The sequence below is a fragment of the Anser brachyrhynchus genome (assembly GCF_964034855.1).
Source record: "Anser brachyrhynchus genome assembly, chromosome: 4".
Classification (NCBI taxonomy): domain Eukaryota; kingdom Metazoa; phylum Chordata; class Aves; order Anseriformes; family Anatidae; genus Anser; species Anser brachyrhynchus.
The window spans coordinates 3,037,538-3,064,844 of NC_137698.1; the positions used below are offsets into that span (position 1 = coordinate 3,037,538).

Sequence of the window (27,307 nt, forward strand, 5' to 3'; positions counted from 1 at the left end):
GGGATCCTGTCTGCTGGTGGCTCAGATGCTAATCTGTGTCTGGTGGGAGTAAAACAGGGAGACCGACACTGCTGGTGCCAGGGCCTAAGGACTGTACTGCAGCAGAAATACACCAAACTTTGCTTTATTAATATGCATCATTAAAATACCTATATATTCCAGTAACTTGGTAGCACAGAATTTTAAAATGTTAACCTGCCTTACCAGCATAAACTGTAGCCACAAAAACGCCTGGAGTGTCACTGACAGCTTGTTTTCAAGAGTCTGGCGGTATTTTAGGAATGTGCTTCTAGCTTCAAAATAACTCGCTCATCCTTCTATTTATAAGGAAATTTCACACTTTTATAAACCAGCGTGTTAGTGTCTTCTTTGCCCTGCAACGAAATTCACTAAACCTCATGAACAAACGTGTGAATCTCTCTAGATAAATGGAGAGAACTCTAAATGCAGACTTAGCCACAAAAAATTAACCTTTTGTATCATTCTAATCTTTTTTTTTAATCATTGCTAGTCAACAATGAAATAAAGCATATTAAGATTACTATCTTAAATTGTAAACTACACAACTTTAATACTTGTCTTTAAGTGATAATTATTTCAAGGAGCTAGAGTTACCAGATATAACAAAGGTTTTGTAGTTGTAGTTTTGAGGGAGGCAGATAAGAAAACTTGTCAAGACGACTCTCAAAGTCTAAATTCAGATTGGCGCGCATGTTAATATAAATTGTTTCAGGCTTCTCAATGACAGATTTTCAGACAGTCCCAGTCACTTTAAAATCCACAGAAGATCATACACTCATTCTACTGTATTGCTCAGTCTGATGGACTAAACAGAGGCCTAGAGAGGATTATTTACCAATAACCACTTTTATTATTTATAGTGTCATGAAACAGTGAATTAGAGATGCACAACTGAAAATTTCTCAAGCATTTTATTTCATAACCTAGTGTATAAAATTCCAACATACAAAAAAATCAGAAGTGAACTAGAGCAAGATCTCTTAACACAATTCTTCTTCCAGAAAGCTTTACCTAAAGGCTCAGAAGCAGTACACATTCAGCCTATTTAAAAACGGGATTCAGAATAATGTCCGTACTTGCAGTCTGCAGAATTGTGAATCGAATGGACCGGCTTTTCATGCCTTCTTAAAAACTGTTTAGTTACTGTTAGCAGTGATAGGCTTTTTGCTTTTTATTTTTAAAACCCCTGGTTGACTTTCAAGATTACAGTCAGTCTTGGTTAGTTATCTTCAGAGAAGCGAATATGCTTACTTGTCTGTTGAGTCTTTTCAAGTCTCATTCTTTCGGCTTTGGCAATCAGCTGCAAACAAGCATGAAAAACATTGACAAAAAGATTAGAAGAAAATTGTAGCATTGATATTATTTTTGTCTCATAATCACAATTGCATTATTCCATGATTTACCAAATTTTGTAAGAAAAAGATATTCTTTGAACAGATCAGCTAACCTTTACAACCAACAAAAAAAATAGTGAAAGCAGCCCTGATTTAACTTATTTCAGAAGGGCCTCAGAACCACCAAAAATAAAATAGCAGAGCATCCCTTCAGTTTCCAGAAAGTGCAGCATATTTTATCCCAGTCCCTCTTCCTTCCAACATGGTTGAAGAGAATCAAATTATGAATTCAGAAATCCCCAAATGCAGTCTTAAAGACCAAGTTCAAAAAAAACCTACCCTTATATTGGATTCATGCTATCACTGATGATGCAAAAAAAACCAACAACACACCACCAAGGTCACACCATTAAAAATGCCTTAGGACTGTTGTATCGTTTTCTAAAGTCAGTTAGGCAAAGGTAAGAACACTGAAATCCAGATGGGGGAGCACCCTTCACGCTGGGCAAACAGCACAGTACATATCACAAGACTGCTGAGAATTGATCTTAAGAAATTGTGATATAGTTGGGAAGAACGTTGGTGCTAGGAATCCCTAACTCCAATCCCTGTCCGACCAGGGACGTTAGTTTTTGGCTGCATTTCAGGTACATTTACTAAATTACTAGGGTACCTGGGATCACTGCTTTTTCCACATGGCCTGAAGCTGTAAGTGCTGAACTGTTGCACTGCTGTAACTGCCTGTCTCATCTTCATCTCACTGTGGTAACGTCACAAGCGACTGCAACTTGTAGCTTTGATCAGAGAAACTTTCACTTGTGGCAGTAATTCAAACTCCTTTCTGCTCAGGCGGCCTTGCTTGCTTGCTTTGCAGAAGATTGATGGCATGGGCGCCTTCTGCACACTAAGTGATGGTCCACATCAGTCCGGAGGACTCTCACAACACACGCTCTCCTCGCAACACGTGCTCTCCCCGGGATAGGGCATTTTTCCCAACCCCACAGATACCTCGATGATCCAAACCTCGACTTCACCACAGCTAAACCCGGAGTTTAGTACAGTGATAGTGAGCAATCTGGGATCTTTTAGGATATTGACATTTTACGGAAACAAACTCACTAGTAACTCCCTCACATGTTACTGACTGCAGGTAAAACAGTTCTCCTGCTTCTTTGCAAAAGCATGAAGTGACTGGGAAGAAAAACTTTTTCAAAATAACACCATAATTTGATAGCAAATCTGACCAATTTATCTTTGGTTTGTTTCTCTTTCGTGCATTATCTTCAGAGTACACATATGCGGCCACTAGTGCTGCAAAAGAAAATACATGCCATTTCTTGGCAAATGAGAAAGGTTTAGGTGTTAGGTTCCTAACAAAGTATCAGAAATGCTTTTGTGGAACATAACTAACTTGCTAATTTTCAGCTTGTGTACTGTTGTCTTTAGGCTGGAAACAAAATGCAGAGACCGTCTTTAAAAGCACGCTTGTTTTTCAAGCGCTCATACTAGAATTCACTGATTTACCTACGGTACTGTACCAAAGTCGTAATACCCAAAAGCAAAGACACAAGCTTTGTTGCTGGGATGCCCAATTGTGATTCCCTAAGCTCTTTAAATTGTTACATGAACAAGATGAAAAAAAAAAAAAACACGTAAGGGACAAGACAGGCTTCCTTGTCTGGGTAAGAGGCGAGAAAGCTGGGGACTCCTGTGAACCTAGACACATCAATAACGCCCCGGCATAAATCCACATTAACTTATCTGATGTAGACTACCAGAACATATTAGCTGGTTCTGAGGTCAAGGGGGGTTTGCTCGCAAGGCAGACCATTAAAGAGTTTCCCAGATTTGAAGAGTTACAAACATAAATCAAATTGTTTTATCTACATGACCGCAGTCACGGTTATATCCTGCAGACACTGCATCTTGTACACAGCATGGCAGTACGTGGCACGCTGCCGCACTGATTGCAGCAGTCAGGTATTACACTTTAAACTGATGTTGCATGGTTTTACACTGTTTGCTGTGCTGCGAGATATAATTACACTGCTACAGTTAGACATGCTCCTCCTTCACCTCCACAGCATTTAACTTGATTACAATCCCCAACATATTCTCAACAGCATTAATACCTCAAGTTCTGGCTGATGACTTCTCCTTTCTCCATCACTCTCCAGAAATAAAACTGATTTAATGTTTAAATAAAAGCTACTTTCATTCTCTGGTAACCAAAGAATGGATTCGGAGAAGTAAGTTCTAAAGAGAAACGAGGAGTAGAGCGGCTTACTAATTCAACATGTGGCATGCACAATCACAAGCACTAAAACATAAGCCTAAAGATACGAACCACCCAGTTCACAGCAGTGGGTGTTCTTATACCAGTACTTCAGAGAAGGAGGTGCTGCAAAAGGGCCTCAATGATTCCCATTTTCAGCTACTCAGTCCAGGGTCAGCACCTATTTCTGATGGTTCCCACCTCCCTGGGACCACTATTCATATCCCAAACAGCAATCCAGCTCTTCCACAGACTTCAACTAAAGCAATATGACAGGGAACAGGACTTATGCGTGCTCTGGCGTGGGACCTCTGTTCTGTCCTGTTCTCCAAACCTCCAGTGCCAGTGCACAGGCAGGGAACCAGCCAATCTTGCAAAGACACAGCCCCCAGGCCCAAGGCATAATCAGAAGAGAACGGTGTGGGCTGTGCCCAGGCATTCCCACTATCCCCCTTTGCCATTTATTCTGCAAATTATTCCTCCCTTCACAAACACCCAATTCTCACTTCCTCCCTAAGTGCCTTTCACTTCTACCATCACTCCCGCCCTCTGAAACTTCCTCTCTTCCTTTTGTGGAAAGGGGCATACCAAGTGTGAACTACGTTCAGCAGCACCTTCCCCAGAAGAGAAGGAGCCCAGCTGAAGGCGTTCAGGCCCTCAGCCCTTTGCTTTGTGTACAGACAGCTTTTCAATCCACGGAGTTTAAGCCTGTAGACTGATTAATTGCTTTAGATCTGGTACTGCCCTAAAGAAGCAGTCCCGAAGTCCTGATTTTTAGACTTTTATCACTTCAAGTTGCTTATCACGTAGTTGAACAACTAGCTAAAGAGAATATGGATTTGCAAGGGCCAGGAGAGGAAAGGACAGAGATCACAATGAACAAACAGGCCTGGGGCAAAGAAAAGTTGCAAAAGAAGTTTTTGTCACACTACAGACTGACAATGAATACCTTTTAACCCCCTCCAGCAAGCCCCCAAAGGGTGGCTAAGTATCAACCACAAACTAGCAGGGCATGCCATAAGACCCACTGCAAGAAAACTAAGCAAGCCTCCATATTTTAACACCCATAGAAGAATCTTAACTGCCTAAACTTACAGTCAAAGCATCTCTCAAATCGGTGTGTTATAATGTACTGCTTGTAATATGATGCAGTTTATATGACATTATTACAATAAATATTAGCACTGACATCATTGCAGCAATATGACTTACATGAACATTTTTTTCCGCTTACATTTAAACACTAATTGAAATAGTTATCTGTAAGGTGTTATCTCCGATCCTAGTATATAATAGGAAAGCGCTCCTCTTCAAAAAGATCTTGTAAGGGATTTAGAAGAACATATTTTCATAAGGTAGATATGCTAATGGCATACTCAGCTCTATGTATGTAATTTTTTCTTCCTTTTATTGTGACCTTCAAAGGAGCGAACTTGGAAGTGCTTTGAAAAATGTTCAACATAAAAGATTAAAATTACTATTAATGAATAAAGAAATACCATGTTTTTCTTGATATTGGTCTATTTCTGGAACAGAGGCTGTCAAAAAGTAAAGGAAGGGTTAAGAGCTCTTGACTACAGCTAGGCATTCTTTTCCTGATGTCTTGCTTAACAGACTTAGCATTTAAATAGCACTTGCTAAGCTTTGAAGTTAACACCTCCCAGTATTGTAAGGTGATGGGTAAGGGGGAGGAGCAGGAGTTTGCATCCTTGCTGCCGCTATTGTTAGGCAGAGCCGAGACAGTTTATATTTGCAAGCCTGGATGAGGCACATTACTGGCCACTTTACACTAGTTTGGTCAACAAATACCAATCTTCAAAAGATGAAGAACCAGAAACTTAAGAGCAGGGCACCTACAGTCTGAATTAAAGTCAAAGGAGCCACTGACAAAATATCTTTGCCTTAAAATAATTACAGAGTTGATTTAAAAAAAAAAATCTAAAAATGGCAGCACTCAGTTAAAGGCTCTAAAGCTTTATATTTTTCACATTCATAAAGTTTGCTACTGCTTATATTAAGGAATAATGGCTAAGATCCAAAGGCATCATAATGCTTTTAGAAAATTACACCACTAATTTTGGGAAATTCTTTATGCACAGCTGTTTTTAAAAGGACTAGATTCATGTATCTATGAGATCTCCAAAAACATTTAGACAACCAAGACAATACATGGAAAATATGCCCGTTTTTAAGTTTTTGACCTGGGTGTGTGTGTGTGTGTATATATATATATATATATATATATATCTTAAATAGGTAAATGCAGTATTTCTTGTCAATTAAAAGGAATGACTAGGAGACTTGGTACTGTGTGCATGATTGGAGCATCTAGGAAACAGAAGTTGTCTACACGTTTAAAAGTCCTTGAAAAATAACTAAGGTCAGATGACTTTTAAGTTTTGCAAGCAACAGGATAAAGATTTAGGTTAAAGCCAACTCGGAAACCTTATCTGCAATGCACGTGTCAAGCAAACCTAGCAATAAAACATTTGTGAAATACTGTTTGGCTCCTCTCTGTTGGGTGAAAGGTCACAGCCTCTTAATCAAGAATCCTTCACGTCTGGAAACATCTTCTGGGGGCAGGAGCGGAGGCTGCTGCCTACAAGTTCATCGCAACACTCCCTCAACAGTGTGGCCTGACAGACACACCAAGGCCAAGGTTGGAAGAAAGTTTCAGATGAACACTGAGTAAAATCATGCTGCACTGCAACAGACAGGAAGAGCAGCAGTTTGGCACTGCAAGAGCAACCGGACTCGAGCTCCTTAGGTGCGCTCCAAGCTCATTAGATGTGGCAGAGTCTTGGTTGGAAGCTGCTTGGCTATGGACGCTGGTAGCAGCACTTGGATCTGTCTGGATTGGGACGTACAAGACGTGCTGTTGCTTGCATAGACCCAGGACTGCACTAGGAACACACCACCATAGTGCACAACCGTACATTAAACAACACCATGTGAATTGCTGGGAGAAGAAAAATCCGCTCTAAAGAAAAACATGCCCTTATTGCACTAGACAATTAACCTAGAGCAAATAGAAGAGTACTTTGCTTTATAATGAGCTCATCCAGAAGAGTTCTTAAAAGAAATCCAACCTGCAAATTAACTTCATTTCTTTAGTCGTGGTCTTAACTTTCACTACTTGTCTCCATAAAGACAAACCTTGCATTTGGCAGCTGGCCTAGGACAGCCAAATTCTGTTCTGTGGCTGTAAAACCCAGCTGCAAAGTGAGTAGGAAGTGATCTTCCTGGACTAAATACAAAGCCAAACATCAACATATTTCAGAAAAAGTAGTTGTTTTCCAAGCATGGCTGTGTAGGGAGGCAAAACCAAACAAACTTGTAAGTTACCTTCTCAGTACCCCGCTTCTTTTCTCGAGGCTGGTTAAGCTTAGCTTGTCTGTCCACTAAAATCTTCTGCCAGTAACGTTGTTCATTATCACCTGGAAAATCAAGTTAACATCATAGAAGGTGAATACAGCTGTTCAATACAAGTGGCATCACAGATGAAACACTGCATCCAAAGAACCTTTTCTAACTCAGGCAAACACATGACAGTACTTGTCAGGCCAAACCCCATCCTTTCAAGTACTTTTTCTGCTTATCTCAAAGATGGTTTTGAAACAGATTGCTAAGTAACAATGTAAGCTTCAAATATTTTTTCGCCATTGGTCTTCAGTTTCATAGTCCTCGAGAAATCATCCAGCATTGTGACGCCTGACCCACAGTGTTCAGTGAACAAAGCAAAGAAAAACTGTCTAAAGAAACTTAAAGCTGACACTACAGGCTGTGTTCTGTACGGACTGGACAGGACTTGAACCAAGGTACATGCACTTTATTAGCTTTAGGACCTGAATGCCAAGGTAGCTAAGTATCCCCAAGCAAGTATTTTTACAAGCTTAACAAAAAGAGCCGAAGAAATAAGCAAACGGGACTCTATACACACAATTCACAGTGAGGAACTCAGTTTTAACTTTTATATTTCACCACGGCATTCAGCAGCCCTATAATTCACTGATAGATTTAATCTCTGACTAGTTTGGAACAACTGAACTGACCATCTAAAAAAAATTACTGTAAAAATGACAGATTATTTTGTTTCATCAGAACCACTGTAAGAAGCAAACTGTGGACTTCGTGGTTAATTTAGGAATGAGAACATGAGTGAAAATAATTTTGCAGTTTTCGTCAGTGGCTGTCCTGCAGTAAAAGAAGCAGTTTGCCACTGTTTCCCCTGGTCCAAACTGTAACTATCACAGTAGGAATTTAGTGGTGTAATCTATGGTCTCATAGGAAATTTTCAGTTACAGGTAAGTCTCCAAGTCATCTTGGAAGATTCCAGCAGAAGTTATAGAAGTAATAATTCTGAGAAGCAATTTTACATATATTTACATTAACATATATGTTTAATATTTTGTCAGGTGAAAAACTAGAGGTGCTTAATCAAAGTCGAATTCTAGAAAGTAAAATATTACTAGGAGAGCTTCTGTCTCCTGTGGTAGGGAGCATTAAAGATTCTTTCCTGATCGTTAATCACCATATTCACCTTTACACCACCTAGAAATGCTGAAATCCTCACTGTGAGTGACTTCTGCATTCCTCAAAAGCCTTTCCATTCTCATTTCAATGAACTAGTTTGAAAAAATTCTGAAAACTCTGAATGGAACAATCCTACAATGTAGTACTTACCTACTCCCAATCTGCTACTGTGCTCTTTTATGTAAGGATGGAAAAAAAGACAAATACAGAGCACACAGCTGTAAAATGCCATATTTCAAGTTTTCTGGGTATCTGGAACACAGAAAACTCTGGAGGACAAATCTAACTCAGAATGACATTAGTGGCATTCAGTAAGCCTAAAACTTTAATTAACTTTGATAGTATCATGAAGACTAATGCTTTCATTGCAGTTATTTCTTCTGTAATTCTTAATTGTCATTTACGTAGGTTTACGTTCATGCATGCATGGAACTTGGCCCTGTGTGAGACTCTGTGCAGGCGTGTAGTAACATTTAAATACATGGACAAGAGAATCTCATCCAGATTTTTTTTTGCGTGTCTAAAATTGGAATATATACTATGTTCCTATATATATAATCAAATTTGAGAAACCCCCCAACTCCCCACTCCTTCTCTTACCCTTCCCTTCAGTGAAGATGTTTCTCTACACATTGAAAATGATTTCAATCTAATGCAAAATAAGAATTTAGAATGGCAGAGTAATTCTAGAAGTACGAAAAAAAAGCTATAAACTTTAGGACAATGTTCCAGTAAAAATTTTAGCATAAATATAATTAAAAAAGCATTACTCTGGCATACATTATTCAATTTCCTGAAAAAAAGAAAGATAAATTAGAAGGCAGGTGCTAAAGCCCCTTTCATCATATCAGTGCTCTGAGATTCCTGTCCCATTATTTCACACAGCACAAGTTTGGTATTTTCATGTTACTCTTCATTTAAAATTCTTTTGAGTCATCAGAATGTTAAAGTCCTAAAGCTGAAATGTGCCTTAAGTTCTATAGCCCACACCTCTAGAAGTGGAGAGAGAATCAAGCTCAAAAGAACAGAATTAAGTTAATAAAGGCAAGCAATTTTGCTCTAAACAGTGTCTTAAAAACATTTATCATTTTATCAATTCCACTGCAGTCACAAATCAAGAAGATTCATTGGAAAGAAATGTTCTGTATAAAGAAAAAAGCAGTCCTTTCCATGGCTACAAAGATAATTAAATATATCCATAAAGGTACCATGTAACACTACCCAATACAACTCTTTTCACATAAAGGATGTAACTTAAGGCTTCTTAAAGTCGCAGTCACTAAAATTGCAAAAATACTTTAAAAATGTCTCCTGTACTACAACTAAAAAAATCTTACCAGTGAGAACTTCATATTTCCAGTTGTTTTTTATCTGTATTTCTTTGTGTGATTTCATGACAGTCTGTGCGTCCTCAGGAGTATTAAACCGGACGTGACACTCGGTGTCTCCCTCCAGCATGTCTACATAGGCGACATCAGCTAGCAGCGCCAAAGCATCCTGTCAAAGCATGAGAGAGAACACAGACTGTGAAGCAGATTTAAGAACAGAAGAGTACTTTGACCAATCTGTAGGACATCACTAATATTTTCTAAAAGGTCATGGAGTAGAAGGAAATAACCAATTTTTTAATGTAATGAAAATTACATTTCTCTTTTATTTTGTAATTACATTATTTTTTTTTGTAATTACATTACATTACTCATTAAATAATTCAGAAGTCAGATATATCCTTCTTATGAAAATATATTGATTCAAAAGTATGAGCCCACAACTTTAATGTATTTATTAATATCTCATCCTGCTCTCAACAACAATTTAAACCAGTAATTCCTGCAATTTTTGGGGGAATAAGAATAGTTTTGACTAATGGCACACGAGAAGTTATCCATTTATTTCAATACTGTATCTGTACAGACTTTTCCTTGAAAGAATCTGTCAGTGTTACAGTACACAACTATCTTTGACATTCCAACAGAAAAACATCCAGCTTCTCTCTGTGCATGAAATCTATACAGGCAAGCTCATTCACGGCAGAGAAACTGGGAAATTAGTATAGTAAATCAGCCCTTCCTATCTTTATGAAGTGACCTCTGCCTGGAAATTTTCACTATCAGCTGAAGGAGGAAGAGACACACGTGCTCTTTCAGATGAAGTACTTCACTTGTAATACCTGCTGTTAGGGAAATTAACTAAGACCACACATTCCTAGTCAATTTTGTTCACAGCAGGCAGCTCAAGATGCTCCTATTCAGGAATTACACACTTTTAACCCTCTACTACCAAGCACAACCTTAAAATAAAACAAAATTAAGTGCCAATATTGTTGAGATCATTTGAGAACCAACCAAAACTATTTTTAACTCTTAATTCTGATATCCCTAAGTCATACGTAAACAGAAAGTTACAAAGAGATACATGATTCACTGTAATTGGCAAGTGTTGGGATCTCTGAGAAACGCCTTAACAGCAAAATATGGAAGCAGTGAAGCAAAACCATCAAATAGAACTACAACGACTCTGAGAAGACCCTTCCTGTATGTGTGAAGTAACGTATGCCTGCCGTACAAGAAATACAGATCGACTCTGGAAGTTTATGAAGAAAAGACCTAGATGCATTGCTCGGTGGCAGCACTGGCCCAGGAAGAGAGGCAAACATGTTTTTATTGAAGAGTTAAACATTTGATAAAAGCAACTAGTATGGCCAGGAAAAGTCCCAGAAGCATCAAGTACAATTTGTAGCTTCCACAGACAATGCAAAAAAGAGTTGGTGCGTTGGAAAGGATTTGTTGCTTTTTCCAACTACAGTTGTATTCTGCAATTATGTTTGTGACTAAAAACCTTGCCTAATTTGTTGGGTAACCTCCCACAAAATATTTTGCCTATCATTCTTGTTTTAGAAACCAAAACATAATGATTAATAACAGCAAAGGCCACCCCAGTCTTATTTTGTCCCCCCTTTACTTTCATAAATGACCAGTTTTCCTTGAAACGCTTCCCTTAAACTAAATCAAAAGAGAAACTTGATTTATATTATCTGCAAATATGAGACTTGAAGTTTGTTTTCAGCTACTGTGAGAACAGTAAACTTTCCCCCTGATCGCAATATGTTATGCTGCAAAACAGACACCACACAGGAAGATAGATACTGCAGTCAAACTGAGCCGTCCTTCAAACATCCCAGTGACAACCACCACGTTCTCTCAGTGCCTCCAGAACTCAGACACTGACTGCCTTTGAACACCACGGCAGACAAGACTGATGAAGCTGAAACTGTACGTATCAATTTGTTTTCAGCCAAAGACAACTGTTTCTCATCTTGCTTAGGTTTATGCACACACTAAACTTCACGCACTTGGGAGCGGCCAGTGACTTCAAACGAAATATTCAGTTAAAAATACAGGTAGTTTGATAAGTCACCTCAGAATTTGGGTTTAGAACCACTGTTGTCCTCAACAGTCTGCATATTTATTCTAAAGAAGGGTAAAAGCTGTTCAAATTCTTTGCAGTTGTTATTCATCCAAAATTGCAGTTTCAGAAAAAGGTCCTGTGTCACAGTCATGCAAAAATCAGAATCCAAAAAAAAACTCTGCTGTTATTTCCTTTGGAAACCTTTTGATATTTCCATCTCAGAAGGACAACTTAAAACTGCTATTTTCGTTAAAATAAAATACTCTATTTAACATATATAACTTTCACGTCAAATCCTAAATAATAGCAATTATCTTTAAAACTTTTTTTTACTTGAGGGAAACAGAGCACTTGCCATAGGGTGGGTGGGGGTATGAATTACTGGACCAACTGTACTGCTGTCATTCTGACTGAATTAAGTTTTTGCAATCGTGAACTATTTACTGAAACAAGACAACTGTTTTCTCATGTAGAGTGCATTTTCTTGCTCCTAAATTTCTGTTAATAGTAAACCAAACCAATTTACTACCACAGATTCCTTAATTTGAATTACACCAAAATTACTGGCACAATCATGCATAGAAAATGCTGCACCCACTTGGACTTCACGCTTCCTTTTCTAAAATATAAGACTTGTCTTAGCAGTGATTTACTTTTAACAATATAAAACTAACCACTTTTTTCACACTGAAAATGCAAAGACAGAGCAACAAGGGCTGGAGGTGGAGGTGACAAATTCTCATCCTCTAGAGCACGATTTATTTTGGCCATTATTTTCAAACTTGACATTGCTTGAAGCAGTCCAAAGGCTACATTTTGCTGTTGTAAAATCTTCCATTAACAGGTACTAGAGAAGAATCTGTACACAGCTACTGACCAAATAACAGCAACAAAAAATCAGTAAGACTTGTTTAAATGGTATTCCATATTCAAACATTTTGGGGGCACTGTAAGAGGAAAGGCTAACAGCTACCCTGAGGTTACAAAGGCATTACCTTGATCTGCTTCCTGCCCGGCAGGGGCTCTGTGCTAATGATCTTCACAATTACACCACTCACAAACTGGGGCCCCATTGTGTTAGCCTTGACAGGAGGGGCAGAATCTTCACTGGTGGCTGATCAATTTGAAAAGAAGGGAAAAAAGAAATTTTACATTTATCAGTTTGACAAACTAAAGATGCCATGAAAGTATATAAGCAATCTGACGCACACAAGAAATGAAGCAAAGGGCATTAAATATTGCTACTGCAGATAATTTTTAAAAATTAAATCTTGGATCCAGACTGTTCAGAAAAGTCACTATGTCCAACACAAAAAATTTGTACGCACCACATGTCCTTCCTTTAAAGGGTATTTTATATTCTATTCAATTGCAGTTAATACTTGAATCCTGAATTCTAGAGTGATTTCAAATAAGTGACATGTCAACGCTTGTCTGCTATCAAAGTTAGTGAACAGAAATGCAGCGGATCCAAAGAATTCAATTCTGTTTCAGAAAAATATACAAGTTGAACCAATAACATATAATTATAAAATTACTTTAACTATAAACCTGACAAAACCCAAATAGAAGCCATTTTTGAATGCCCTTTCAGTAATAGTTGTGTAAATATCCGAAGGGATGGCAAAGCCTAAGCAAATCAGGCCCGAGTTACATCATCAAGAAGCCAATTCTTGATTTACTTCTCCAAGGCTTTTATAGTTACAATTACCTAAAAAGATCCTAAGTTTAAGTGCTACAGAAATATTTTTTAATCATTTATGTATCATTCAGCCCTAAACCAATCTACATGAGGGAAGATTGGTTTTAGTAGCATTTGGCATTCAAAGTCATCAGTATTATAGAAAATAAAACTATTTTTCAGTGTTTCTGGAGGACCAGTGCCCATATTTGTGTACTAGAATCATAAAGAAAACAACAACAAAAACATCATAAACAGGGTTACATTTGACATTTTTTGACTGAGGCTTTTTCTGCGTACAACCATCCGTTTCCATCTCTCCCACAGGCTCAGGTTTGATTTGAGACATTGTTTTCTTTAAGGAGGCCATACTGGCTTTTTGAAGAGCCAAATATTCTTGTTTCAAATCCATCCATTCAGTCCTGTAAATGGAAATAGCATGTCAGTTGTCAACAAGAAAATAATGTTTAGAAACTCACTGACAACTTAAGAACAAGCCATTTACAAATAGCTTCAGCTGAACCTAGCAAGCAGCGAAGATGCTTCTTAATTATTAGAAATGTCCTTGCACTCCACTCATCTTCAGCCTTACGAGTATCTGCAGTTTTAATTTTGCTTTAGCTTTTAATATTTCAAGCAAGTTGTTAAAAAAAATCAACCTCTCATTCGTAGAGTGACTCTCAAAGTTGTTATAGATATTCATAAAACATTTAGAACAGCTTGGTAAACTGTATTCTGCTAGAACTACAGAGAGCACTGGCACGAAATTCAGGCTAAATTCAGAGTTAATTCACAGACAGTGAACTCTGAATTCACTGAATTCATTCAGTGAACCCTCTCCTGTGTTACTATATTAGGAATTTGTCATTTATTTTCTAGAAAAATCATTGATCGAAAATCAACAACTGGTTAAACTCACCAAAAACCTACTGAGATAAGAACATTCCTTACTATTCAAATGCACTTTGGTTAAAAAATACCACCACATGGAAGCAATTTATATATTTACATACATTTAACATGGAGATGTTTCTGCAAACAGCTCGAGCTTTGCTCCATAGAAACACAATGCCTGTAGTGCCACTGTGAGAACGACTCATTGTTACCCTAATCTGTACTATCAAACAAGCTGATAGAGGATTTTTAAAGAGGAGGATATCTTGTGGTAATGGTTTTAGCTGTTAACATTGACAACTGTATACTTCAAAAAAAAGCATCCAGACTCACCCAGGATCATACATTCTCAACAGAGCAAAGACATTAAAATAACAAAAGACCCACGTAATGATTCTCTGAGATAAAAAGGCAACACCATTCCACAGCAAGGTATGGTATAAATACAAGCTCAAGGAGGTACTTGTTAGCTGGATTCGAAGGAAGAGGAGATCAGGCGAATGAGCCAGGCAAGTATTTAAAATGCTCAACCTCTTCTGAAACTTTCCCCCCCGCTTTGCTATACTTTGCTAAATTTTAAAACTCTTTTCTCTGTATTTGATGCAGTATTCTCAGGAACCTGGTGGAAGAGAAGAATAATATTTGCTTTTTTTTTTTTTTGTGTGGACCCCTTTTACTTTAACATGGAGGTGCTTTCTGTGATTTAAAAAAAGTAAGTGCTTCCATGTTTTAGTAGAGGTGAATCCTGTTCTCAAATCTGAAATGCCATCCATGCCATGCTTTTTTCTTGTCAAGACTTTTTCACTCGAGTTGCCGACTTGCCGAAGAAGAGAAAACTAAGGTTTTTTTTGAACTTTTTTTTTTCCCTGAATAAGAGTTTGTATGGTCTGTATGTTCAGAAAAAAAATTTAAAAGGACTACTACCCTCGCTTTAACATGGAGGTACCTGCTGCCTAAAAAAGTAAGTGCTTCCATGTTTCAGTGGTGGTGGATCCTAATGTCTGAAGCATCTTTGAAGAAAACCCCTTTAAGGGAAGAAGTTTAGATCCACCATAGTGGTTGCACAATTTACTGCTTCTATTGTCGCTGGATTTGTCTAGTTACTCTTTTATAGAACGAAAAATAGTCTCTCCACATAAGGATCCCCGCAACTTAAATGTGGATGTACTTGCTTTGTTCCTTAAAAGTAAGTGCTTCCATGTTTTAGTGATGGTGAATCCTTTTTGTCAGCTGAAAACTGAAACTGACAGGAAACTTACTGGAAGTCTGAAGAAAAAAAATCATCAACTGACTGCATGTAACATCCCTTTGATTTCTTCTGTGTGGAGATGGGAGTTCGTGTTGGTTAATTAATGTTAATACTAATTGTGTTCTTGTATCCTGTTTATTACGTATTTGCATCTCACATGGCCTCCTGGTACAGGCGAGACGGCAAGGACCCCCTCTACTTTAACATGGAGGTACTTGCTGGATGCTTGAAAAAGTAAGTGCTTCCATGTTTTAGTTGTGGTGACTCCTTAAAGCCCAACCTGAATCCTGTTCACCTAACTACTGAGATAATTAACCTCGGGAAAATGAATAGTGAGTGAACCTTAGACTTTTAACTTTGTATCTTTTCAACTACAGGCTAATACTGTTGCTAATATGCAACTCTGTGGTTAAAAAATTGGAATTGCACTTTAGCAATGGTGATGGACTGTCAGACATACAAACAAAAATACATTAAAAGGTTGTTGTATCCTGTACCTGTTAACATTCAATAAAGTATATACAAAATTACTATTTTTCTGTGAAAAAAGTGGTTTCAAATAAAGCATTGCACATTAAACAAAGTTCACTTTTTTTACATGCCATGACATCAAACGCAGGCAGAGACACCCTCAGTTAATAGTATGAAATTAGAAATATGTTCAACAAAATGAAACGGCACTAGTGCGGTTACTTAACTCCTCCCCCACACCCCCTCCCCATTAGCCAAAGTACTAAGTAACCATGTGCTGTTGTCATGTCATAACCTACTTTGACAGTACTCTGAGTGGAATGACTTCTTCACCCATCTTGTGTCTTTCTTTGTGTTTTTTCTTATGTTTCCTTTTAGATTTTGAAAGGGATGTGTCTTTTTTATCACCATCCTTGTCATCTTCTGCAGGGACTTCTGAAATAAAAATCCCCAGTAGAAAAAATTATTATCAAGTTCAGACTGCAACCAACAGTCGCTCATTCTCAGCAACTGCACTTTTTTCTTTTGGACTTGATTTTCAATGAGAAAAGCATTTCACAAAATCAGTCAGTGTACTACTTCTGTCTACTTTACAATCTTTACAAACTATCTGACCTCTCTAATCTAGATTATTTTTACTGTCATCATTTGCCTAGGCCAACTATTTAATCTATACTTCTGTCCTTGAATGATTCATTACCAGGTTTAAATTTAACTGTCTAATCCAAGTAATAAACTAGTCTCCTATTCACTAACATTTTTGTATTACACTTCTTGCTTTGCCAACCTCTTTTCTCACTTGTTTTCCTCATTAGCTTAATTAAGGCTACCACATTTATCCAATTTTCCCCAGATCACACATCAGGTGTAAGCGATGAAAAACCTTATAAAGGCGTGCAGCAAACTTACCATTGGAATCTTTTGGAGCTTCTGCTTCTTGTTTTATAGGATGAACTTGAACCTTCTGAACAGTCTTCTTGACTTTTGCAATTGGTGTCTCAGCATCTCCAGAGCTACTTCTTTTTCTCTTTCCTGGCCTGCTTTCCACAGGTACCTCTGTGCTTTCTGCTCTGTCCCATTTCCTTTTCTCTCTCTTTGAGGGCTGCCTGTGAACCTCAGTACCCCCCATTTCTGAACACTCTGATGAAGTCCTATGTCTTTTTGACTTGGGCGCTTGTTCTGTTGTAGTGTTCATGTTTGATTCCTTTGTCTCTACAGCTGCCTGTGTATTGCTCTCTTTCTTAATTTTGGATTTCTTTTTTTTCTTCTTTTTCTTCTCTTCTGTATAAAAGAAATACAGCATTTAAAACTGGCAATCACTAAAAACTGGATGAGATTAACTGACCAAGTAAACAGTTGTATCACTGGTCATGATAATCTGGCATGTCAAATAATTTGCAATACGTTGTCCCAGCAGTTCCTCCTGGCCATTTTAAGCAGAGAAAAAAGAAATTGTGATAGTCTCACAAGTGTAAAAAGACCCCTGTGTCACACAGACAATTTGGCTAGAGGTTTCTTCAGTGAATTACATGTTAATGCCATCCCTTATTTGCAACTGAAGAAATACATAAACATTAACATTGAAAAAAAAAATACATGCCTCCTTCCAGATTTCACTAATTTGTGTTTTGTCAACAAAAGGAGATACTCAGCCCTATGAACCTATAACTATCTGCGTACTAAAATTGTCATAGGCAGGATACAGTATGAAACAGTAGAGAACATCTTAAGGAGGTTTAGAAAGCATGCTTTTTTTTCTTTGATACTTTTAGTCCTAACAGCCCTAATAGTTTCCAGTGTAACAAAGGATGACTCATCATTACACTTAAGAAAAACACAGGAAGTTATCTTAAGTCTAGGAAATTGTATTATCCCATCAGAAATGAGGAAAAATGCTTCAATGAATCAAGTTACAACATGATTGTGTGATACAGCTTCACAAATTAGAGCAGCTATTACTCACTGCAAATAACGCTCAACTGTGAATTCAGGATTCTTTTCTTTGTAACATCCTGCAGGTTTTGGCAAGCAACTACAGATCACATAAAGTGGAATTTTAGTAATAAAAAGTAATATATATATCTATATCTAGCCATAAAAAGTTCTTTCTGCCAGGGTTGTCCAAATAACAAGAGTTCTGAAGAGGAAAATTGCTTCAGCGAAGAGTGAAAAATACCACAATGTTTGCTCTTAGGTCAGAAAACCACAAGATCACCTAAGCAGCACCAACATTTAAGTATAACCTTACTTTTATGCCTGTGTCTTACTTTTCCATACTAAACGTTTCTAAAACAATCTGTCAAACTTGTCTTTTGCTAGTCCTACGTGCTTCGATACTGATTAATTGTACAGTCTGAAAGCTGTTCTGCCAGCATAATAATAATTAATGGTGGTAGCTGGCAAGAGAGGAAAAAATAAAGTAAGTTCCTTATCAAGCAGTAAAACAAGAAGGCAAAAAAACTACTACATTTCAAGCTTACAATTTCATTTTAAGCCTACATTGGCCAACAAAACAAGCAGTAACATGTATTTTTATTTCAATAAGGTTAAATTTGAGATTAGGCATAGTAACAGGCGTACGTTCCAGATTCTCCCTTCAAAAGGTGAGGCACAAAACAGTTTGTTTCTTGATCCCACTAACTTACCACTTACCTACAACACTGCTGTTACTTGTATTCAGTGCAGGAACCGGCTTATTTTTTACTGTTTTGGGGAAAATACCAGGTTTCCGTGGTGCTTCTTCTGGTGGATTATTCAAAAACTTAAAGATAAAATTAAAATCCACAATTCATTACTAAAAAGAATCCCCATCCAAGTTAAAACCAGCAGAGTGATATTCATCCAAGAAAGATGTAGTCCTCTGTGACTCTGGAGATTTTTAATTTAAATTTTTTTTTTTTTTTAATACTAGAATGTACAAGTACAGAGCTTGCATCATCAGTGTGACATATCTGCGTCTCCATTACTGTTATGATAATGGAACTTACATGTTTTTAAACTTTCAAATCACTTATTTTAAGACAGGAAACTTGGTACAACTATACTTGCCTGAAGAAATTTAATAAGCCATTTTACTGTTACAGAGACTTCTAATTCCGTAAAAGATGCTGATGGTACCCAACCAAATTAGATGTCATTGTCCCCCTTCCCCGATTCAAATAGCTCTCCGAGCAATTAATAGAATCACACTAAGATTCGTGGAATTGATTGATATTCTGAGGGCAGGAGACAGAGACATAACTCCTGCTAGCTTTGCTTTTTTAATCATGATATTTTAGGATTTTCTGTATTCAAGACTCAGTAAGTGAACTAGTAAAGAGTACATCCATACCACTGACAAACAGGAAGAACATTACCAGACCAGGGACACTGCTACTTACCTCAATAGCTTTCTCTGCTTGCTCTTTTGTTTCAAATTCAACAAAAGCAAATCCCTTTGGATCACCAGTAGATTTATACCTTGGTATACTGACGTAAACTACATTGCCACACTTCCCAAACACCCTCTCAATCCAACTGTGATTAACATTTTTGGGAAGCAGCTCCTACAGAAAGAAAAAGAAACCTTGTTTTCTCAGTACTGTACTACCATTGCATCAGACGGCTTACTACATCTTCTAATCATAATTCTCAAAACAAATTTAAGTTTGATGTAACAACATTGAGAAATATTCTTTGCTTTATTTCACTAAGTATTGTTGTCAAGAGGTCATAGTACTCATGTAGTAAAGACAATGATCTGAAAATGCATCTCTAATCTGTCACCTAACTATAGCAAGTATGATTTGCATGAAGTTACATGTTTATCTCGTTCCTGTGACAGATACCAAGGCCTCACCTGCAACAGGATCTTTGCAACATGAGGTATCTTTGTAAATTTTAAATCTTAAGCATAACTCTGCATAGTCTCAAACTAACCACTGTAGACCACAAGGATTTTTTTTATTTTTTAAAGTTGTTAGAAATCCAGATATCACAGAAATAGTTCTTGTAGGTCAAGAAGAGGCACTATGCAAACTGATTAATGCTGGTAACTGACATTTTAAAGCTTAGTGGTTACCACTTACGGCCTAGTTCATCAGTTGCTGTGAAAGTTAAAACTTTTAGCCAGCTTCTTGGATAACAAAACTGTCTTACTTATTTTTCCTATAAATTCCTTAACATAACAACACATTTTAGCAGCTTGCAGACATCATGGCTCAGTTCCTAACCATTTCCCTTCATCTATTAAAGAGAAATCCAAATCCCATCATGTCAATTTCTAAAGAGACCCTGCTGAACATGATTTAAAAATTGAACACTCTCAAATTTAAGCCTAGACAAAAACAGTCAGCAATACTTCATTTTTTTCATGGCGAGTTACTGCACTAAAAGTTCTTCCCCTTAAGAAAATGTTATATTCAAGCAGAAAACTATTTTTGCATGAACTCTGTTTGCCTGAGAAAAACACTTCATTATGTTTTTGGTATAATGTTGAAAGGCCAGTCAGTCACTTGAAACTTTAAAAATACTATTACTTTGGTATTGTGCTCATCCCACAGCAAGTTGTTAACATATGTCAAAAATAAAAAAAGTCACAAGCCGTAAGATTACTTTAGAGAAATTTAATGAACACCTCTAAATTAAAACAAAATTGTTGAATACAAAGTAATGAAACCACTAGTCCTCCTCAAAGAAGCACTGCTCCCCCTTCTGGCTGCATACGAAAGGGAGACATTGCACCATGAAGGGCAGGTATCTCACACACTGGTCTTTAAAAAATGAAACAAACAAGAAATCTACACCCACCCCCCCATTTCGGTAGTAACAGGAGGATATTTTGGTCTTACAGAAAAATTTAAAACTAAAAAACCCTGTTAACTATGTAGTTAGGCAATATAGCTCATTGATTATATAATTTTCAGAAAAGATATTCCAAATGCAAACTGTTAGAGAAGTTCTAAGCAGTTTCTGCAATCACCTTAGGAGAATACCACGACTGGCATATTGTGCTTAAAACAACTAACAACCTTTCCTGGGCTTTTGTTACAGAATTCAATGATCAGAGTAATCCAGCTTCTATTTATCTGGATGGGCTGGCATTTTGGGCATGATTATTACACATCTTCATCACAGAAAGCTTGGTGCCTGCTTGAAATTACCAACTGCAGGAAGATTCAGCAGCTAACTGCTACAGGCATATAACTAAGCTGACATCAGCCACAAACAGATCTCTTTAGAGACAAAGGGAATTCCATACTGGCTTCAATGCCATTAAAAAAATGCATAGAACTTTTAAATAAGCAACAGTTCAACCATCAGACCTCGTTCCATGCTACCATTTAAGCAGCTCAACAATATGGTAAGTCATTCCACTCTGACATCTGCAATATGTTGAGATGCAGTGTTTTTCTAGCACTGCAAGCTATTTTCATTTGTTAGTGAATAATTTCAGTACCGAGACAGCTACAGGATATTGTGCTATCAGGAGTATTTTTTTAAAAAAAGCCCCCTAAACATAAGACTAGCTCATTTAGGCACATTCTGCCATTAAAAAAAAAAAAAAAGATGTTAGTGGGACAAAAACAGCGGCACAGAGGCACCCGAAGTAACATATTTTATAAACACATTTTACTGTATGAGGTATGCCTGAATATCTTCCAAACTCAGTTTCTGTTGTTTGATAACAAGTTGTTATTCTAAAATTTGACTACATTAATATATTTCATGAATTTTTCTTGGTACCAGTGTCGCTCCCCTGGTGGCATCAACAAGAAAAAGCACAGTGAAAGCAGTAACAGATAATGAAAGTGCACCCTTTTCTCACTACGATACAAAATAGCTCTTTGCTCAGCATTTTAAATCATTTAAGATGGTACAAGAAGTCAGCATACCATACTAATCCTATTCTTTCCCTACCATGGTCACTGCCAGTGCTCACCTACCTAAACCAAAACATTTTACTGCATTGTATTAACCCTAATCTTCGGGCCTCTTCATTACAAGTTCAGTACATCTATAACATATCTCTCCTCTCCCCATTTTTTGGAAGAGGGAAAAAAAAGAAAAAAAAATCTATTAGAATTTATATGATGTTTCCTGTACTAAATCCATCATCTTCGCAGCGAAAACCCACCTTCTAAGCCTGATAAAATCACATGGCTGCTTTCTGTTGTACTTGTCATTCTTAATACTGCAAGTGATACTATGCAATCAGATCATCAGAGCTCATAACAAACGTACATGTTGGGTTTTGCACTCGAAAATAATTTGCAGTAAGAACATAATTTTAAAGGAGTTTCTATAATTAGAAATAAAGTGCTTTGTCACGCACAAGGCACATACAACAGGTACAACCTTACCACATAGACTGTACGACTATCCACATCCTTTGGTTGCTCACCCAGTGGCTGTCGTCTTCTAATCCTAGTTCCTTCTAAATCCAACTAGAAGTTAACAAGAAACAAGTATTTTCTGTAAGAATACTGACCACTTCAATTCCACTGTCATTAGTGCTCCAACTGCAGCAAGTAGAAAGGAGTAGAAACATGAGACACTCACCTCTACAACAGATGAACTTTTAACTGCTCGAGCTATCAATTTTCCATCAGTAGTTAATTTTTTCATTTTGTTGAAAGATACAAGAAGTGATATGTCAACATCTAAGGAGGAAAAAAAGTGCAAGTGATGAACTCAATGCCATCTAGAAAGCACTAGTTGTGTGTCCCGATCAGTCAGACATTAAGACTCAGCTAGTATTTTTGTGAAAAGAATGCGTGAGTCGTAACTCACCACACTGCATGCTGACAAGGATTTACAGAAAGTTTTTACCATCAAAAGTTTCAAGTAATCATATATACATATAGGTGCTAACATATCAAAGGAATTTTGTTCTTCTCTTTTACCTCCCCACTGATAATTATAGTCTTTGGAAAGAAAGAAAAACCCTTTCTAATGTGGTTTTACAATACAAAAACAATTTACATTGAAAACGTGCTTCTCCTTCAAGTACTTAATTAAGTGTTTAACCCAACATCCCCAACGCGAAAGAGCCCCTGCTTTTACTGCAGTTGTGATGAGTCATGCTGCAAAAACCTGGACAGAAAATTAAGCAATATTAGTCTTAGTTAAAGTTCACGACACTCAAACTCTAATACCTCTAGAAAATGTAAAAATAGTTTCAAAAAAAAATATGGGTGTGCAGGGAAACAGACCTAAAGTTCAATACCATTGGAGACTGTAACAAGCAGTTAGAAGACTAGACTTATCACATAAGGCAGCTGAGCTTATGATTTACACTTGAAATAAATACACAGTTCTTAAGACACTTGTGGAACCTACAAAATATAAACATAAATATATATTTTTATGGAAAAAGATAATGTCTTTTTACAGACATACTGCATGTGATGTAATCCATCTTGTGTAACACACTTACTAGAACAATTATAGATGGTATTAACCACACATTTACTACACTTAAAGCAAAAGCATGCTAGTCACTGCACCTAATGTGTAAATTAATTTACCCTTCAGAAAGCGCCTAGTAGTTTCACTACCAAACTCAATTTCCAACTCTGCAGTCAAATTAGCCATGCCAAAAATTGCCTATGGGAAAGAGACCTGTCACGGCCCTACATGCAAATGCACAATTTCTCACATAACAAACCTGTGCATTAAAGAAAAAAAAGGTATCTACATCAAACTGCAAAACCATGTGACGTTTTCATTTCTGCATTCACCTACCCCACAAATCAAGTAGCATACCTCTACAGAAAATAATTACCCTTGTTTGTTTACTTATTCTTGTAGTTACACAAAGCTACAAAAAAAAAAAAAAAAGAAAAATCAGGTGTCCCGAACAGTCACTGCTACTGTGGCAGATGCCTCTAATTTACTTCTAGAGCTGGTAGTAAAGGAAAGGAAAAGATAAACACTAAATCCAGTTTCTGCAAAGTAGTACCAAGCTCTGTCTCCTGAGTTGCTAATCCTGCTGCTGACTTCCAGTGTGCAACTGCTGTCTTCCCCAGGAGAAGACATGCACCTAATAAATGGTAACATCACCAGCAATATAGGGAAGAAAGCTAAAACCCATCTGTTTACTGAAATGTAATCAATGTAAACTTACATCCATCTCTGGACTTTTCTATTTGTTCCCGAAGAAATCTATCTTTGTGGAGATTAACATCGCCGAACCAGAAATCCACTTGTTTTGCTATATCTGCAAGCACCTGTTTAACCCTTGACCTCTTCTTTTTCTCTCTCTCTTTCTTCTGTTCAGTGCTTTCCTCTTCCATGGCTTTGTCTCTTGCAGCTTCAGTCTCCATTCCTGTCATTCTGTCAGTTGAAAGTTAAATACAACCTTTGAGAAAAACCAAAGTATTCTTACAGCAAGGAGTAAACACTGCCCCTTTCATGCAGTAATTTTGAAATGTTTTATCATACATTAACGAGGCTAACTTTGTGCACCCCCTGTAAGGCTCTGCCATTCGTTAGTTGTGGTGTACAAAAATACAAAGCATGGAGAAGACGAGAAACATTAGGTCACACAATAACTGTGTGCAGACTAAGCTGAAACGTCTTACGGCTCCCTGCACTGCCCTTCAGCCACAGCAACTCACTGCAGGCAGATCGGTACCAAACTGCAGGCTTTTCTTTTAAAATTTGTACAATTGTGTTAAACCAAAACGTCCCACAAACGGTTTGCCCTCCTCATTAGATTTCTAAAGGCAATTTTTGACTTTCCGCAATAGTCAAGTCTTTTACAGTTTCAACTGCTTTCACGCTTTATCAGACAAGCAGTGCTATTATTATTCCAAACATATTTAAGCGAATTATTTGAAGTACTTGCAGAGGTCAGAAAGTGTCCTTCAGTCAGACAAATTCCAGGTTACCAAAGACGCAAGCTACTTGTGCTAAAGGGAGTTTACAAAATCCACCTAAAAGCAGTCAGTTTTCCTCCCAAGAAATGCATTTTCTTAGATTTGAATAAAAACAAATAATTTGATCTTCTCCACTTCCCAGATGTCCCAGTACAAACCATTAGAAAGCCTGCATAAAAAATCCCACAAAGCACTACAATTCAGAAGTTACCCTTTTATGCAGAAAGCAGAGCGGGAAAAAAAGTTAGGTTATACAGACGACTTGTGAACAGGCTAGCCAAGAAGGACAACGCTCAGCAGGCATCTCATAAAGCCAGTGGCTGCAAACAGGTTACGTTAACACACAGATGCTGAAGAGCTCGCTGCAAATAATTATGGTAAGACCAAAATGAGAAGCACATATTCATCCTTACAAATAAACACCGTGTCAAGATATATTCATAGAGGTGGTATTCACAGAAGCTTTAGTGAGACTTTTTTTTAAATAACCCTTACTAAGTTACATTAAAAATCTGAACCGTTTTCTTGCAGGGCCTCGGCAATTGACAGAAAGCAGTAATTAAAAATCATTAAAAATCTTCCAATCCTGCCTTTGAATATGTTCTAACACATTCCTACTACATTTCTTGCGTGAGAAATCTAAAATCAGAGTGTCGCTTTTTAGAGGCCATTAATTACCACCCTTCTTCCAGTCCAGATGTCACTCAGGCTGTGCTACAATTAAAGCGGTGTCTTTCCTTTCCTTCGTTAGGGCTCCTTCACCAACAGCCACTGACATTAATGGCAAGTCACGTTCTGCCAGAAATGCAGCTTCAGGCCCCTAGAGATAGGCGCTGACTAGTGGGAAGTAACTTGAATTTACAGCTTGACTTTGGAAAATATCAAAACTTTTAAAGGGATCAATTCATCTTTTTTTGTTCATATTTCCGTTCACCGTAGGTACTCACTCCTCCTTGAAAATTGTTGGTCACCAGAGTACTTTTATTCAAGCCAAATAAAGCAACACTGCCAAAAACACGCTTTTGAGAAGGAAATTAACACAAAAATTCAAGTAATTAATATGGCAATCATCATACGAAAGACTTTCCAGCTCTCTGGCAATGAAACCTAAGGAAGTACAAGTGCAGCCCTCAGCGAGGAAGCCCACCTCTGCAACAGGATGACGAAAATGGAAATGGTCCTCAAATTATTGTGCAAATCAGGCTGCCTCGGCCGGCCGGAGATCAGTTTCTCTCACTGCTGGGAGCTGACCACTCAAGGTAATGAAAGACCAACAATTACCTTGAAAAGATAAACCAGGTAAAACTCCCAGCTGAAGGCGTTCAAGCTACTCTCAAGCCCTCCAGCATGATCTTTACAGGAATTCTCTGCACAACAATACAGCACTTAGCTGAGGGCTATAGTGAGCTACACCACTAGAAGTAAAGCTTAGTTACAGGATACTTTCTTTACTTGCACAGTATTACCTGACCGCACCAACATACAGCATGGCTTATATACAGAAAAACTTTATGAAGCCTTCTGAAGTGTTTCGTTTGAGTCGCTCATCCTTTGGACTTCTTTCCCAGAAGAAAGGTTCCCGTTCAAGCTTAAAGGAAAGATAAACAGCTGCAAGCTGTATTCTGGTTTTTTGTTTCGTTTTGTTCCTCCTCCACCCCCATTCCCACTCTGTGCTACTCCTCTAGGAATGAAACTTTGAGAAAATGACTTTGGAGAGAGCTTGGAGCCAGAGCAAATGTCAGCTATGACTCTATAATTAGAATCTGTACACAGCCGTACAGTCAGTAGTGAAACACTCACACCTGAGAGGTCACGGAAGATCAAATTCAGCATATGAGAAAACACTGTTTGTAGGTCAGCATATCAGCAACTCACGGCACTTGCTTTTTTTGTTCGTATTCTTTCCATTGGCAATTAACCTCGCAGCTCCCACCTCAGCAATGAAAGCTGCCATGCCAAGGCATACGACAGTCTGCGTTTTTGTTGCTTTGCCAGCCTCACGACTGCAAGCACTATTCCCCTAAACCGCGTAACTCGGACGAAAGCAAAAGCCAAGGTCCAGACTTCGGTCTGTTAAGAAAACACCTGTCACCGCTTCGTTTGCCTCAAATGAAATAAAGTCTCCGTGTCTTTGTGTGCAAAGTGCAAGAAGTGCAAGGCTGAGGGATTTAAGGCCAGCCACCAAGCACCGGGTGCCCAACGGCCGCCAACGGCCGCCAACGGCCGCCCCCCGGGAGCCCAACGGCCGGCACGCGGCGAGCCCTGCGCATGCGCGCGGCGGCAGCAGCAGCTGCAGCGCCCCCTGCCTGCGCCCCCGCCCCCCCGCCCAACGGCTGCCCCCCGCCGCGCGCCACTGACCTGCCCGCCGCGCGACGTCACCGCGGGGGGCAACGGGCCGCGACGCGCGCGCGCCTCCGGCCACCGCCGCCACCAACCGCCGCCGGCCCTCCCTGCCCGGGCGCTGAGGGCAGCCCCTCGCGCATGCGCCGCGCGGGAGCGGCCGCGCCTGGCTGGGCGCGCACGTGATTTCCTCCCGGCGGGCGGGGCCGCGCCGGGGGAGGGGGCGTGGCTTAGCGGAAG

General features: G+C 38.4%; 1 protein-coding gene across 7 annotated transcripts; it reads right to left on the reverse strand.

Annotated features, from left to right (window-relative positions):
- Positions 1-851: 851 nt before the first annotated feature.
- Positions 852-27,270, reverse strand: LARP7 (La ribonucleoprotein 7, transcriptional regulator). 7 transcript variants are annotated; one of them, XM_080591239.1, is made up of 14 exons: positions 26,718-26,964; positions 26,528-26,605; positions 23,974-24,182; positions 22,407-22,507; positions 22,208-22,291; positions 19,247-19,411; positions 18,519-18,627; positions 16,776-17,147; positions 16,166-16,301; positions 13,517-13,674; positions 12,567-12,685; positions 9,501-9,660; positions 6,976-7,067; positions 852-1,321 (listed from the first exon to the last, which is right to left on the reverse strand). In XM_080591239.1, exons 3-14 carry the CDS (start codon positions 24,179-24,181, stop codon positions 1,241-1,243), a joined length of 1,785 nt encoding a protein of 594 aa, XP_080447365.1. In that variant the 5' UTR covers position 24,182; positions 26,528-26,605; positions 26,718-26,964; the 3' UTR covers positions 852-1,240. The 7 variants fall into 7 exon arrangements, with proteins under 7 accessions (XP_080447365.1, XP_080447369.1, XP_080447368.1 ...); XM_080591243.1 differs by lacking the exon at positions 26,718-26,964 and adding an exon at positions 24,939-25,089; XM_080591242.1 differs by lacking the exons at positions 26,528-26,605; positions 26,718-26,964 and adding an exon at positions 27,086-27,270 and having other exon boundaries at positions 23,974-24,207.
- Positions 27,271-27,307: the final 37 nt, after the last annotated feature.

Bases quoted from the DNA above. Each gene is read 5' to 3' on its own strand.
- LARP7 (XM_080591242.1), bottom strand. From the start codon at position 24,181: ATGACAGGAATGGAGACTGAAGCTGCAAGAGACAAAGCCATGGAAGAG. The intron at 16,302-16,775 runs GTAAGTTTGCTG...TTTTTATTTCAG, and splicing joins AGCTCCAAAAGATTCCAATG to AAGTCCCTGCAGAAGATGAC. The intron at 12,686-13,516 runs GTAACCCTGTTT...CAAATTGATCAG, and splicing joins TCAGTCAAAAAATGTCAAAT to CCACCAGTGAAGATTCTGCC.